General features: G+C 41.8%; 1 protein-coding gene across 3 annotated transcripts in view; it reads right to left on the bottom strand.

Annotated features, from left to right (window-relative positions):
* LOC311064831 (rho GTPase-activating protein 6) overlaps positions 1-15896 on the bottom strand; it is a 41195-nt gene that overhangs the window by 7299 nt on the left and 18000 nt on the right. For 2 of the 3 annotated variants that reach the window (XM_084084785.1, XM_084084786.1), the window contains exons 2-7: positions 6704-6863; positions 3497-3568; positions 2303-2565; positions 1814-2009; positions 1359-1414; positions 167-317 (exon numbers count right to left, since the gene is read on the bottom strand). In XM_084084785.1, the coding sequence (XP_083940911.1) occupies positions 167-317; positions 1359-1414; positions 1814-2009; positions 2303-2565; positions 3497-3568; positions 6704-6863 (898 nt within the window). Of the gene's footprint in view, positions 1-166; positions 318-1358; positions 1415-1813; positions 2010-2302; positions 2566-3496; positions 3569-6703; positions 6864-14620; positions 14814-15896 lie in introns of those variants that run through there. The other variant, XM_084084787.1, reaches the window with a different exon arrangement.

The raw sequence follows: 15896 nt of genomic DNA, 5'->3' as shown, positions 1-15896 counted from the left end.
TGTATGTGCATGTAAAAAAATAAATCTAAACAAATAAAAAATAAGAAATTTATATTATCACCACAAAACCGGTCTATATCACCCAGCCTTGTGTGTGTGTGTGTGTGTGTGTGTGTGTGTGCGCGCGCATGCAACGTGCGTGCGTGCGTGTTCACGAGATGCTCACACATGGTGTTGATGAAGGCTGTATAGAGCTCTCTAGTCAGCAGAGGGTCTGGCATGTCCCTGAGGAATTCTTTGAGTGACGCGGCCACATCGTGGACACTGTGCTCCTCGTCCAGATGGACGTCCAATCCCTGGTCAAACTCCTCACGAAGCTGTGATGACCACAATAACAAATGGTTAAATACACAACTGGTATGATCCCTTTAAATACTGTATACAGTTTACATACTGAATGCAACAGGGGGGTGGACAACCTTAAAATAAGTAATGTATTTAACTCTTTGACTGCCAGAGTATTTTCATAATGTACTCACCCAGTGCCACGCGATTTTCGAGCGATTTTTTATTTTCGTGTTTTAAGTAGTTTTAAAGTTGTCATAAAAGTTTAGATCCATATTTATCGATCGATTCACTGTGTGTTTCCGGAGCAGGAGTCTCTCACTATTGCTCCGGAAGCAAAACATTGCATCCGGAGCTAGTGTCCCCTTCGCTACAGGCCGTTGGAAACACGCGTCTCCACGGAAAAATGGACACAAAAAAAAAGAACAGAGATACAGGCGAAAGAAAAAAAACTAGAAACACGGAATCGACGGGAACGATTATTTCCGAAATCCATTATTTCCATATCCGTTTGTGCTACAGTTTTACTGCTCCCTTCGGATTCAAGATCAGACCGTGATGCTCTATAAAACAACATTAACTAAAAACTTGGGATTTCTCGTTCTGGCACTGAGGGCATTCAGAAAAAACTCGGGATAACTCGGGGCTTGGCACTGAGAGAGTTAAAGTGAATAAAATGTAATGCAAAAATAATTTATGGGATTTTAAAATGCTGATGACAGCACTTGATCCAGTTTCATGAAGGGTAAACATAAACATAGTAACTGCTGTCTTGTCTCATCGTGTTAACTGTGGTTGAAAAGTAGTAGTAGCCTAGTACTATACAGGTAATGCACCTGGATCATTGATATGCTGCCAGGGTCATTCCTGTTAATTCACGCTGCTCCGCTCCCCTGATATGATTCATTGGGGTTCACATTCAAGCCAGCAAAACCTGAGCAGACGGCAGACAGTATACAGGATGTTTTTGTCTATGTTTTCAAATTGCTACGCGATCAACCAAAAAGACCCTCACTATCGACCGATTGATCTTAAACACGTGGTTGCCCACCCCTGAGGTAAGGGTAACGTACCTGTCGCACTCTCTTCTTGGAACTCCCAACACGGAAAATGCCAACCGTCTGCAGGCCTAAGGACAGTGTACAGTGTACTATTTAGATGGTGATGCAGTTTCAAGATGCTTATGAACAACACCACACCCATTAACCACATTAACCCTGGCATCCCTATTTGGGCATGTCATTATAGGCTAAATTCAAGAATATTCAGTTTTTAAGCAAAATAGCACATCTATAAGCTCGTGGGGGAAATTTTAAGTGTGAGTTTTTAGATTGTAGCAATTTTGGCTGTGCAACACCATCGTACGACAAGGTCCTAATCAGGCTTAAGTGGTTAATGTTGAACACACAAACTACACATTTGTTATTGAATTATATGTTGTCTTGCTAGCGCCAGCAGCAATGGTCGTAAACAGGGCATCTAGTGTTCTTACAGACTGTTAGTCATTTTAAACTTTGATGATGTGTACCGTATCTCTCCAGGTGCTGACAGCAGTTGTCCACCACGCGGGGCACCTGTCTATAAATGGGGTTGAGGCTCAGCTTCTTGTCGCTGCGCTTGCTCCTGTTGCTGGGCGTCTCGACGGGCAGCGACAGCTGGAGGGCTTCCAGGAGTCGAGACTGATCATCATCGAGGTCGGTGATGCAATCCACAGACACTCCACCCTGCCAGAAACAGACGGGTGAAGACGGTACAGTCACCTGGTAAACAGTCATGCGGCTGATCACAGGCTGCAAGTGATAACACATGCTGCAACAGTGTGTGACGGCTGAGTGAGCTTCCAGTAACAAGCTGAATACAGTATGTGCCAACGTCACAAATAATCACAGGGAACCAGTAGCCTCTTCCGCCTGGATCCCTGGAGCTGCTTTGCAGCTTAAGGCTAATTTATGCTTCACCGAAGCTTAAATCAGTCTTCGACGGGGGGACAGGGGCAGCAAAGCCTGCGGTGTCTTACCCTTCTGCGGGTCCTTGGCGCTGCCTCCGGTGTGCTGGGCAGAGGTGACCCGTTGGGGGTCTCAGAGGTGGAGCTGAGGGAGGAGTTGCTGCTGGAGAGATCCTTGTTGGCCCTCTTGGAGGCAGAAGTGAGGTGGAGGAAGGACAGCATCAGGTCACTGGGGTCCCTGTGGCCCTCCCGCTGTGGGTCATGGCGCTGCTTGTGCGCTCGGTCATTGGATATGACCTGTGAGAGCGGTATTCCAAATGCCTGAGGCAGAGTCTCTGTGGGGGAGTGCAGGGAGACAGAGTTCATATCACTGCATCTATTACCATGTTCACACTGTGAATATGGTCACTGCCAACTTAGATAAATAAAAATAGGTTTTGCTGGATGCAGGTAACATGTGCTATAATATGTGTTATTTCTGTGTTCCAATGCTGTGCTGTGGTTTGTGAGAACCCTAAAGTGAGAATGCACGATATGCCCCTGAACATCACCGGCAACAACTGCACAGCCGAACAAAAACAATATGCTCCAACCGCACAGATCCAATTTCCAGCGTCAGGGAACACACATACTTTCTGATGTGTCTCTGTAAACACAGAGAGAAGAGGAAGGGGGCTGACCATGCCTTGAGGACAGGACTATGACGACGGGGCCACCTCTCAAGATTGTTTTTGTTATTCCCTTGACCGCCCCCGCTGACAGAGAAGCCCACATTCCTGCCAGCATTGCATTGTTGCAGGGGGCCGAGCAGCGCGGTAGCTCCGGCAGGCTAGCAGCCTCTTTTCTGGAGGATACTTGACTGTATATTTTCACTCTGTGGGTATAAACAGCGGAGTGCGTCTGCTCCAGTGAGCGCCACACACAGTTCCGGCCGGCCGGATCAAAGAGCGCCTTTTCCACTGTCAACGGCTGACCAGGCGGAGTGTGTGAGAAAACAAGACCCAGCTGGACGTGGGGAACAAGGGTCCATGTAGCTATCCCACAATCCTAAAAGCGGCTGTGTTTATCTTCACTGGGTTGGAAAGACTAACAATAATATTATCACGGACTGCGTGTAGGCCAGTCTTATCGGTTTGCGAGGAAAAGAGCACAAAAGATTTCTCATCACTGCCATTACATCATGGTGTAAACATGACGATGACGAATGTCATATTGAGGTGCACTGTGGGCATTACTGTAAAGGAGTCACACCTAGATTCCCAGTACCTTTGTCTTTGCTCTTCTCTTTGGATAATGAATCCAGCTTTCTCCGAAGTGACTTCTTACGCTTGTGGCAATCTGAAAAGAGGCAAACAGCTTTAATAAAACATACACCGCTGTTAATAACTACACTATATTCTTGTCCTACCTTCCCAAACTGTGACACAATTCAAGAAAGCAGGCAAAACTAGGCAACCCGAATGTAATTTATGTCAAGAGACGAAAACCTGGAATGTGAATCCTAATTTATAGTCTATACAATGTTAGTACCTGAATAAAGGCATGCCCGTGCATACCTTGACCTAGATCCTTATTGAATAGGAATCCACATGTAAATGGTTAAGTTATGAAACCTACAACTGCTGTTTCAAAAGACACTGGAAGACAAACTACACCCACAGCCCCCCCCACTCCCCACCCCCTACCCAGACCACACACACACACACACACACACACACACACACACACACACACAAACGTACACGCACACAAACACACGCGTACACGTACACACAAACACACACACGCGTACACGTACACGCACACACAAACAAGTGGCTTGCTTGAAAATCCCTTGCAGTGAAAAGAAAATCACACCCTGTGTGAAGGAAGCGGTGCCTTTGGGGCGGGGCTTAACTCATTTCAGTTCGTCCCTATTGGTGGTCTGAGTCCACTTACCAAATTTGTACTTGGTAGCATGCTGCAAACTGGAATAATGCCTGTTTGAAGCCCAGCCAATGGGCAGACAGAGGGGGCGGGGCTTAAGTAATTACAGTTTGTCCCTATTGGTGGTTTTAGTCCATGTACAAAATTTGTACTCCGTAGCATGCTGCGAACTTGAGTTATGGCTGTTTAAAGGCCAGCCAATGGGAAGACAGAGGGGGCGGGGCTTCAGCAATTCATGCTCGTCCCTATTGGTGGTCTAAGTCCACATACCAAATTGGGACTTGGTGGCATGCTGCAAACTGGAGTTATAGCTGTTTAAAATCCCGTGCTCATCCCGGGCTCATACGGGCGGGCCGACATAACATACGCGGGGGGTCCCTGGACGGAGGGGGCGGGGGGCTTGAGCAATTCATGCTCGTCCCTATTGGTGGTCTAAGTCCACATACCAAATTTGGACTTGGTGGCATGCTGCAAACTGGAGTTATAGCTGTTGAAAATCCCGTGCTCATCCCGGGCTCATACGGGCGGGCGGACATAACATACGCTGGGGGTCCCTGGACGGAGGGGGCGGGGGGCTTCAGCAATTCATGCTCGTCCCTATTGGTGGTCTATGTCCACATACCAAATTTGGACTTGGTGGTATGCTGCTAACTGGAGTTATAGCTGTTTAAAATCCCGTGCTCATCCCGTGCTCGGACATAACATACGCTGGGGGTCCCTGGACCCCTCTTTGATAGGCAGTGGCACGTGTGGGCAATGAGAGGAGAGTTGGCATAGGCAATCTCCAAGTCCGTGTGTGTGTGTGTGTATGTGTGTGCGTGTGTTTGTATGTGTTGCTTCATCCCGGGCACATACGGACACACACACAGACACGGTGTCACGGCCAAATGTGGCACCGCTAAAAAAGAAGATCTACAAGCTCACAACGAGCTTGTAGATTGGCTAGTTTGGGCACGCAACGCCATATCGTACGACGAATTATGGATCAGGCCTAAATGAGGTTTCATGCATCATGTGAGCAGCAGAAAGCGAAGCACTCGCCAGATGAGGAAACGTGATGTATGACTGAGGAAAAGGCTGACATGAAACAGATCAGAGGGGGTGAAGACAACCTCACTCCATGAAAAATAGGGCTGAGAAACAAGGGTTCACCACTGCAATCTATCGTCTATCGCCCTGCATATCAAAAGCAAACGTTGTGTCTTTCAAGCTGGGAAAAAAAAGAAAAGAAAATCCTTTTTCCAAATTTCACAATAAAACCAGCAGGACTGGAAGAGTTTCACTCAGGGTTTGTCAAGGCGTGCTGCGACAAGCTCGTGAAACACTGACATGCACTAAATGGAAAAATGGTTGGATAGGGATAGGGGACAAGTGACAGGGGTGTGCTGTGTTTGTATGTGTCCGTGTGCACATAGTAGAATCTTGGGTTAACCCATTAAGACTGGGAACGGATCTGTGTCATTTTCAGATTTCTTTGGCTATTCAAAAATCGCGATTTTTTTTTGCAAATCTTTGTGTGTATGTATGTATGTATGTATGTATGTATGTATGTATGTATGTATGTATATATATATAAAGAATAAGCGAAAATTTGTAACTCAAATCTCTACAAATGTCTTCTAAATCCAAACATTTTTTATTTATTTTTTACTTTTGTTGCTAAAATACCAGTGTCTCTCAAACTTTTTTCATGTCAAGGACCACCCAAAATGATATTTATTTGTCCGCGGACCCCCCCCCCCCCCCCTTCCCAAAATATTTTGTTCCAGAGACCCCCAGAAGCTTCGAGTTGAACATTTATATACATTTATATATATATTCAAAGATTCGTACACATTTTCAAGATTTCTTTCCCAAAAATAGCAGATCTACAAGCCAAATAAATCTAAAGTGACACAGATGCGTTCCCGGATTGAATGGGTTAAGCAAGCCCTGTGAATGTAAGAATGGACCCAAATGGGTCTATCGGCTATCTCTCAGGGTAAAAGCTGCAATCCTATTACGTCCTACCGGGTATTCGAACCGAGGTCTACCGAAAAACAGAAAAAAAATCTACCCCTCAGCCAAGAGGCATATTGCACTTATGAGCTTGAGGCAGTACTGCTTGACAACCAGCAGGTATCCTATCCGACAGCAGGGTTTAAAGTTTTCAATGGAAGAGTAGGGAGACCACCTCCAACCACTGCAGCTGTGCTAGTTGCATTAACATACTCTACAGATTGGTTAAATTAACATTTTATTCATTAAAATGAGCACCAAATTATCAAAAATAGCAGATCTGCAAGCTCAAAGTATAAAATAGGGCTTAAAGGAGTAGTTCACCAAAAACATTACTCAATTACACACCCCGTGAAGCCTTGAATTAATGGAGATTTCTTTGATTTCTTTTAACTGGTTAAATTAACAATGTGGATTTTACACTGAGTGAGTTGGCTACAGAATATGTGAATGTTTGCGCATGTGGGTACCTGCGTTTACTCACAGCACACACACACACACACACACACACACACGTACATGTACACGTGCACGTACACACACACACACCTTTAGGAAAGGTGATCTGGCAGCCCAGGTCACAATCCTGGAGCAACCGGCTGAAGGCGACATCCTGGAGACGAACTCGCTCCAGCTCTGAAAGGCTCTGCAGGGGGACTGGCTTCAGGCCCACAGTACGTCCTGACACGCTGTTCCACGTGAAATCACCCTGAGGACAACACACACACACACACACACACACACACACACACACACACACACACACACACAAACACACACACACGTTACTTTTGCATTTTAGGGGCATTGTAATGGCTGCAATCTCCCCAACCTTCACCATAACCAGTGTAGCTCTAACCCTTACCCTATCTTAATCCTAGCAGGTATACATACTTCTTAACCCTATTAAACTGGAATAAAATCAAATTGCAATCACCAATTTTGGCCCCACCCAAAAATATGGCACACATTATGTCAGGAGGAACACACACATGCGCACGCACGCACCCCTGCGCACGCACACAAACATTGCTCTTTGAAGACATACAGTAAGCACTGACAGAGCAGGGAGAACATTAACAACAGATATTTCCCATGACAAATACTATGAACGGACATGGACATGGTAGTTTGTTTCAGGCTGTTTGCTGTCTAGAAGGAAAGGCTCTTGGGGCCTATCTTTTCCACCCGGCGTGACATTGCGCAAATGGGCAGCGCAGTTATCATTGCTATCTTCCGACCGATGCAGTTGTCATTTTTAGACACAGCGCCCACGTTGTCTAAATACCAAATAATCTTGCACCTATTTAGCACCAATGGGCGTCTTAAAATGGTCTTAAAATTAGGTGTGGTCTGGGGCTATTAGGGCATACTGGGGGTCAGGAGCAGTGGTTCTCAAAGTGGGGTCCAAGGACCCCCAGAGGTCCAAATACATAATAATTGGTGGTCCTTGACATGAAAAAGTTTGAGAACCACTGTCTACTCTAGAGGCACAGAATCTGATCTGAAATCTTTGAACTATGAGCATCTCCCTTTAAAATGCATGCAAAAGATTAAAGTGCCTTTGATCCAGCATAGTCAAGCCAATCATTTGAGCCATGCAAAGAGGCTTACCAGATCAGTAACTGGATACGTCTTACGGTAAGGTCACTTTAGCCATTATGAAAGTATTAGGCCTGTTGCACTTGCTACTGTAGCAAACTGCTGTATAGAACGAATATGTGCACATATTTTACAGGACTATTTTGACTTGTATGTATTCTCCACTTTTTAACTGGTGAAGACATCAGGCAACAGCCACTCACACGTGTGAACATTTTGATTATGAATCGCCCCTCAACAGCACCACCCAGTGAACTGCCCTTGAGCAAGGCAATAATCTGTTATCTGCTCAGTGGTACAAAAAAAGATTTCAGTACTCTATCTGCCAATACAGTAATCTTCTTTCACACGCAATTACTGTACGCTCTTGGCTAATTTTCCAGATTAAAGAAATAATATCTTCATTAATTAGTATCCAAAAGCGCCATCAAGATAATCCAGCTCAGGGGCTGCATAGGTCCAGTAATGACCTAGTACACAGAGTAAAATCCTCAGTGTTAGTTTAACTCTGGACAGCAAATGGAACCTTTCATCAAAAGCAGAAAAGCAACCATGAGAGTGGAAGCAAATGGAACCTTACACCGTAGTTCCATTATTTGGTTCCATTTGTACACTCCCAGAGTTAAATTAACACAGCGGATTTCACAGTGTAGGAGGATTAGTAGTATTGATGTTCTAATAGTATTAGTTATTGTACTGAAGTACATGGTAGATACACATGGTAGAGTTAAATGAACACTGGTGATTTTACTGCATAGGTTCCACAGTCACAGACTGAGCCAATACACCAATTCACATATTTGCAACAAAAAAAAATCCAGAACTTATTTGAATCATTATTTTAACCTATCTGCATTGTAGAGCAGTGATTCACAACCCTTTCAATTTCAAGGACCCCCAATTTGATAAAGGCCATTGACCCCAATTTGCCATGATTCTACTCTGTGTTAATCTAACTCTGAGAGTATACAAATGGAATCAAATGCACCCGCATGGCCCATTTGGTTCCATTTGTAGTACTCTCAGACTTACAGATCAATAAGGGACCATTTAGTTCCTAAAAATCAATCATTTAGGTGAGGACCCCCTGGAACTCCTTGAAGGACCCCTCGGGGCCCCCGGACCCCATGTTGCAAATCGGTGTGGTAGAGTATATTAATGCAATATAACTAGCACATCTGCAGTGGTTGATCGTTGACAAGTAGTACTGCCTCAAGCTCATAAAAGCAATATCTCCCATGGCCAAGCGAGCAGGGATACCGTCTTGGATGATGTTTGGTTTCCCAATGTGGGAGACCTGGGTTTGTATCTTGGGTAAGACATAAAACTTTCAGATTTCAGCTTTAAAAAATAATATACACGATCATACAACATACAGTATAACCAATGCAGAAAAGGGAAAGGAGTGAGCACTGAGCAATGGGCTGAATTTATGGATGAGTCTGGTGAGCTTCATTTACATCCCGTTCTCATCAACCATAACGCATCAACATCCAATGTGCAAGGTTTTCTTCCAATTCACTACATCACATTCACATGAGCCATAACGCATTAACATCCAATATGCTACTGGTTCTCTTCCAATTCCCTTCACTGCCTTTCCAGTGGAGCCCAGTCCTCCTCTGCAGCTGAAAAATGTACTTAACCCATTAAGACCAGGAAAAGCATCTGTCATTTTAGATTTTAACCATTTTAACCATCATTTTATACTTTGGCTATTCAAAAATAGCAGATATACAACAGTTTTTTTGAAAAAGCTTATGTTTCTATATCAGTGGTTCAATTTTAGTTCAAAATGTTCACTTTAAAAATATATATATTCAAATATTTGCACATATTTTTCAAAAACATTGCAGATCTACAAGCTCATGAGCTATGAGCTTGTACATCTGCTATTTTTTAATAACCAAAGAAATCTTAAAATGACACAGAAGCGTTCCCAGATTGAATGGGTTAATCTCCTTGCATGCCAGCCAATAAACGCCAAATAACACCAGCGTGTTGTCCACACAGCTGTGAGCCATCAACACTGGACAACCTCAAGGGGCTTTATAAAAGTAAAAATTAAAAACACAGAAATTATGGAAAATATCAAAAATATGTAATACGGCACTCAGCATACAGTGCAGATCAATCAGCACTGCATCATCTCATGTGTGTGCCCAGGTGAAGCAGCTTAAAACTATGGCTACACACAGTGGAACCCAATGTTAATGCAATCAAGCCACAATGTGCAAAAGCATTTGAGTAAAAGAAAGATGAAGGGAAGGATCAGGGGGGGAAAAGTGTGGCCACTGGCCAACCACTAACAGTCCCAAGAGACACATAATGGATGTTTTCAGGCCAAATGTGTACACAGAAGTGCAGCATTTATCATATCAGCTCATCAACATGAAAAAAAAGAGTCACACTGAAATAACCAATGGAAGCAGTCTGTCATACTGGCTAGTTTTTCATATGCTGAGACAAACAAGTGGAGGAAAGCAAGTGAAAGTTTTCTGCTTTCCCTTCTATTTATTTCTGCTTAAGAGCCAGTGGAAAGGTTTCAGGGAAAATGCCAAATCTTTAAATTAACTTAATGCTACCTGCAGTATATACTGTCACTAGCATGATGTAATATAGATAAACCATACAATTTAACTGATTTTGAGCTGCATTGATTGACATATTGGCTGATCTGTAACTTAAGACACACACAGCCACTTAAAACAGTTCATTCCAGATGGATGCTGATTGGGGATCTGATTTCAATTAAGCCAATAGGAAGCTAATTCATACTCAATACTTTTTGACATACAGCGAGCGATGATGTCCAAGTTTATCGAACTCCTGCCTCTCATCTCAAAGGGACTTAAAGGTACAATTGTTAATTCAGTCAAACAACAGCAGAGTTGCCTATTGTAGCCACATGTGACATGTTCAAAAGGTATCTATTATACAGGGAATGAAGACAATTAGACAAAAATGCGATTTCCCTTGTACACAGTTATTATGTGAAATGGAAAATGGCTGTTATAATAACATATTTACTAAATCTGTCCAGACATTCCTCTAGTGTGAGTACATATGGGAGTGGAGAGTTTCATCATATCAGATATGAGAGTACTGTATGCTATATTCCCACCAGGGTCTCCTTCAGTTGATGGAGTGGGATCCACTGAATAGACCTTACCTTAAAGTAAATACAGTATAGTACAATGTAAGTGATGTTTTGTTTTGTATTACATTTTAGTAGTGGCACAGTTCAGGCCACTAGCTATTAGTTGTTAATAAATAGCTTCATTTTTAAAAAAAAAGAAAAAAGTTGTGTTTCATTTGGATGACATTGTTGCTTCTGTTGAATATTCATCGATCTACAAGCTCATTTTGTGAGCTTGTAGATCAATGTGGCTATTTTCGGCAAAGAGATTTGGTGTGGATCGGAGAAAAAAAAAGAGCACAGTGCAACTCAGGCCAATTTTACTAAGCATTTACTAACCATTACAAGTCATAATCACGATGTGCGTCTACTCAGGTTGGTAATGGTGACCTCATGTGTGAAGTCATGATGAACAGTCATGTGTCATATCACTCAGTTGTCAGTTTATTGGGTAAGCCTATGGCACTTCTGTTGAGCCTAAACAAGTCTGATCATTCTCTAACTCAGTGGTTCCCAGGCTTTTCTGGATCAGGCCCATTTGAAAATCTTGGAAGCGATATTTTAATGATCAATCAATTGTTGGGTGGCTATCAACAGACAGAAGATTTGGCCACCACATTATTTTCTTGATTTTGTTTAATATGGCTTCTACATCATATAATTCGTCACATGAATTCACAATCTTGCAAATAATGTAAAGAAATGTCAAATTTAGACCCAAACATGCCACAAGAAACATTGAGAACCACTGTAGATATTGTTGACATTAGATGTAAGAAGATCAAGTGAGGATGTATATGAAAGATTGACCCACTTTTATTCTGCTGTTGTTGTAAGTGCAATTTCAGTTGCACTTACTTAAGCTGTTGCAGCACAGCTTTCGCAGAAGAAAATGGTACCACTGGCATAACTTATGTATCATTTAAAGACACAACTGGAATGCAATACAATATATATACCAGTTGTTACTTACACTTTTCCTTTGCTAACTGGATTGAAGCTTCAAGGGGAGCTTGATGACCCAATCTATTTAGATCTATTTTCATGTCACATCATGTGACCAGCCTGTGACATCTGTCATCTATGACATCAAATGTCTGACATATCTATGACGTATGTTTCAGCATGATCACAGCCTCATTGACTTAAATATCTCAAAACGTATACAGTATGTGAAAAATAGTGAACGGGCTCCAGTCTCCAGACAGACACACAGACCCTCTCATAGATATAGCCTCCTGCAGAGTTACACAGAAGAAAAATAAATCTACACTGATTATCTATTAATAACTACCCAAAACAAACACTGTCGTATTCCGCCATGCACTATTCAGTACACCCACTGGAAATGCAAATCCACACTTTCAAGTGGTAGTAGCCTACCTTACCTTCCTTTGATTCATCATGGTCTGAAATGCAACACTCTGGCTGTCATTCAGTGAAACACAATGAGCGGAAAGGTGAAAGGTACTTTATACAATATAGTGAGATAGACAGCCCAGATTACAGTAATCAACCACACTTGAGCAACATCCATTGTGGTGATGAATATGTCTCTCTGCGAAGGAAGCTACTGAGTAGAACGTTGTTTTGGGGGAGAATTTTCCAATGGAGAACGATGTCATCAACAACACTTCTAGTTTGACTGCATATGTAACGATTTTGTCATTCCTTGTACTTTTTGTGCTGAAGTACACAAAATGGTATCACGGTGATATTAGGGCTGGGCATTATGGAAAATAAAATAAAATATCACAATATGTTTTACCAAATAACTAGATATTATGTCAATAATATTGTACTGTGGAGATAATATTAAAACATATTTTTTCATTTTTGTTTTAAAATAGCGCAAATACATATTGTGAGCTTGTAGATCTACAGTAGATGATATAATGCTCTCCCCTTCTGTTCTGCAACATGTTAAATTCCAGATATAAGAATACCATAATGAATACCAAGGACCCCAATGGATACAAGACCGCAAGGACCTTTTTGGACGGACCTTTTAGACAAAGTATTATAAATGTAATTGTGCTGTTTACATTTTTTGCCTAAAAAATATATTTATATTTTAAATATTCAATCAATCAATCAAAGACTTCACATATTAAGGAGGTCACCTGGAAGGTTATGTAAACATTGAATCTTGACAATGTCCTGATTAACCCCATTGTTTTCTTGAAGTCAAGGAATACGTCACCACCGGTGGATAATTTGTTAACAGGTTTAGCTCAGTTCAATCCAGGAACGCATCTGTGTCATTTTAGATTTTAGTTATATAACCATTATTTTATACTTTGGCTATTCAAAAATAGCAGATCTACAAGCTCATAGCGTGGCACTCGGCGTCACGCTACAAGCTTGTAGATGTGATATTTTTGAAAAATCTTTAACATTTGTGAAAATCTGAATATATATATATATATTTAAAGCAAACATCTGTAACTCAAATCTTTGCTTCTGGGGAGGTCCCTGGAACAACATATTTTGATGGTGGTCAGCCATTCCTTGACATGAAAACGTCTGAGCACCACTGATATTATAGCAACATAAATTTATCAGAAAACTGTTACGATTTAGAAGACATTTTGTATAATCTGCCTCAGGTCTTAATGAGTTAAGTCAATCTCAAACATTCAAGAAAAAGACAAAAGTGACACTGCTGCTGTGCATATCATGGTAACATCACATTTTGCAATCCAAGAAATGATGCCAGCACAGGAAAAAAGTTGGCCTTCAATGACTCACATCCTTTACCCTGCTACAGTGTATACAAATGCATTTGTCTAAACTTCAATACATTTCACTTCCTGACAAGGCCTGGCAGCAAAGTGTTTACCATTGTTTTATTTGCCTTCAAGGTGCTTCTGGGGGCACTGAGTAGGAAGTCACAAACACAAGCAATAACAAAGCCAGGGTCTCAAGAAAACTTGTAATGTGACTGTGAGTGGTCAAACAGGTCTAAGTGAGGAGGTGCTATAGGTGAGAGGTAGCCTAATTACAGTGGTGTCCATAACAAAATATACTAATTGCAGAAAGCTCAGGGCAGGCTAATTATCTGACAGACATTATTGAAAATCAGTAATCCCTGTAATTGAAACAAAGATTCCTCATTCATTATAACTCCCCCAGGTACTGTACATAATGGGTCCAGCAGTGGATATAGACTAAGTTCTGTGAATGCGTTGACTACCGCCATATTAAGCTACAAGAAGCAAGTTTAATATGTCTTGAATCACTGTTTCCCCAAACACATTTTTTTAAATAATTTCCTACATTTGTTTTTAATTATTTCAAAAGATTTTCATTTTTTTCCCTCCAAAAATCAAAAATATTTCATGAATTAAAAACAAATTCAGATATTTAAAAATAAATACCAAAAATCCCATAAACTCGAAAAGGAATGTTTAATAAGTAGTGAAAATAGCCGATCTACAAAGTGTTGTGAGCTTGATCTGCTATTTGCATTAGCTTGGGTCCCGGGCAAACGTCTCATTTCTTTTTTGGGTCTCTAAAAAGTTTGGGAACCACCGTCTTAAATCCATTCCTCACACACTCCCACAATGAAGTCCGATGGCCCGCGACACCGTCGTACGACAGGGTATAAAATAGGCTCCATAGAATGAGAAGGGAAAAAAATCCCCATGTAACTGAAGTTTACAAAAGTTACACTTAAACTCATGACACCGGCAGAAGAGACACATAAATTGGTTCCTACTCACAAGATAAGCGAAGCGCCTGTCCAGATGGGGGTCCGAGACCCCCCCGGGTCCCCCATGACCAAATGACATCGATAAATTCACCACGGACCACCACCGCTTTAATGAAGACTCTCTGCAAAGTGCAAAGACCACGAAGGTTTCTGAAGAGATGTCAAAGCCTAAACGTTACATGCTTACAAGTGTTGACTGTGTGTCATCAACATCCTAATGTGCCCAGGAGGACCGAGGACACATGTTCCTTCACCACAGATCAGCGTTGCCAGATTGTGTGGGAGAAATAAGGAAACAGGTCTAGGAAAACAAGCCCAAAAGAAGCAACTTAATTTGGCCACATGAGCACTTTTAAACCTATAATGTGCATCGGCTATTTGAAAATAGCCGATCTACAAGCTCACAACGCACCGCGATGTGACCCATTGTGAGCTTGTAGATCTGCTATTTTCAAAAACTCTTCAAATAAAATGTGGAATATTTGGAATATTTGTTTTGAAACATTCTAACAACACAAATGCTCCAAGTTGGCACAAAACAATTTCATGAAAATATTTGAGAACCACTGGTTTAAAGTTGTTGTTTTTTTGGCCTAAATAAGCAAGTACACGTTAGAAACAGCCCAAAAAAACGCAACCCGCAACTACCAATTTTTACAAACAACTTAACAAAAAAAGTAGCCCAAAGTCGCTTATAATAAGCCGACATGGCAACCCTGCTGCTACGAGTAGTAGACGAAATGCAATCCATGGGCTGGGCTGGGCGGGGGCGGGGCTCATGGGAGAAGAGTAGCTATGATTCAGAAACCATTCCAGTCTGTTTATTCACATCGTCGATAAAAATCTAAATAAAACAGACCAAAAGTCTGTAAAACTGTTGATAAAACTTTTCGATTTATTGAGTACAAAGGACCCCAATGGAAACAAGCCTGGGCTTTCTTGGGTTTAAAATCCTCTAGCAGACCTTGTATTGAACTGTACTTTCCTGTTCTTTTTTATTACTGCTAATAAAGTATTCAATCAATCAACCAGTATTACAATACTCCATAAACCATGAATTGCTGTCAGGTAGGCCTATAGAAGTTTCCCCTTTATTCAAAACCCAATCATTGACATAAATGTAAACAAATGGGTAGCCATAAATAAATACATCAAATTCCATGTCTTTATCCTCTAGGTTATTGGCTCTTTAGTGTGTCTTGAGACTAGTTGAACTGGCACTAATAAAATTTAACTGAATTGAATTGAATTGACTGGGCTCTTGTTAAAAGGACAGACAACAGGTA

Source organism: Gymnoscopelus microlampas (genome assembly GCF_963454915.1).
Source record: "Gymnoscopelus microlampas genome assembly, chromosome: 17".
In the NCBI taxonomy this organism is placed as follows: domain Eukaryota; kingdom Metazoa; phylum Chordata; class Actinopteri; order Myctophiformes; family Myctophidae; genus Gymnoscopelus; species Gymnoscopelus microlampas.
This window is presented reverse-complemented; position numbering and strand designations above follow the sequence as displayed.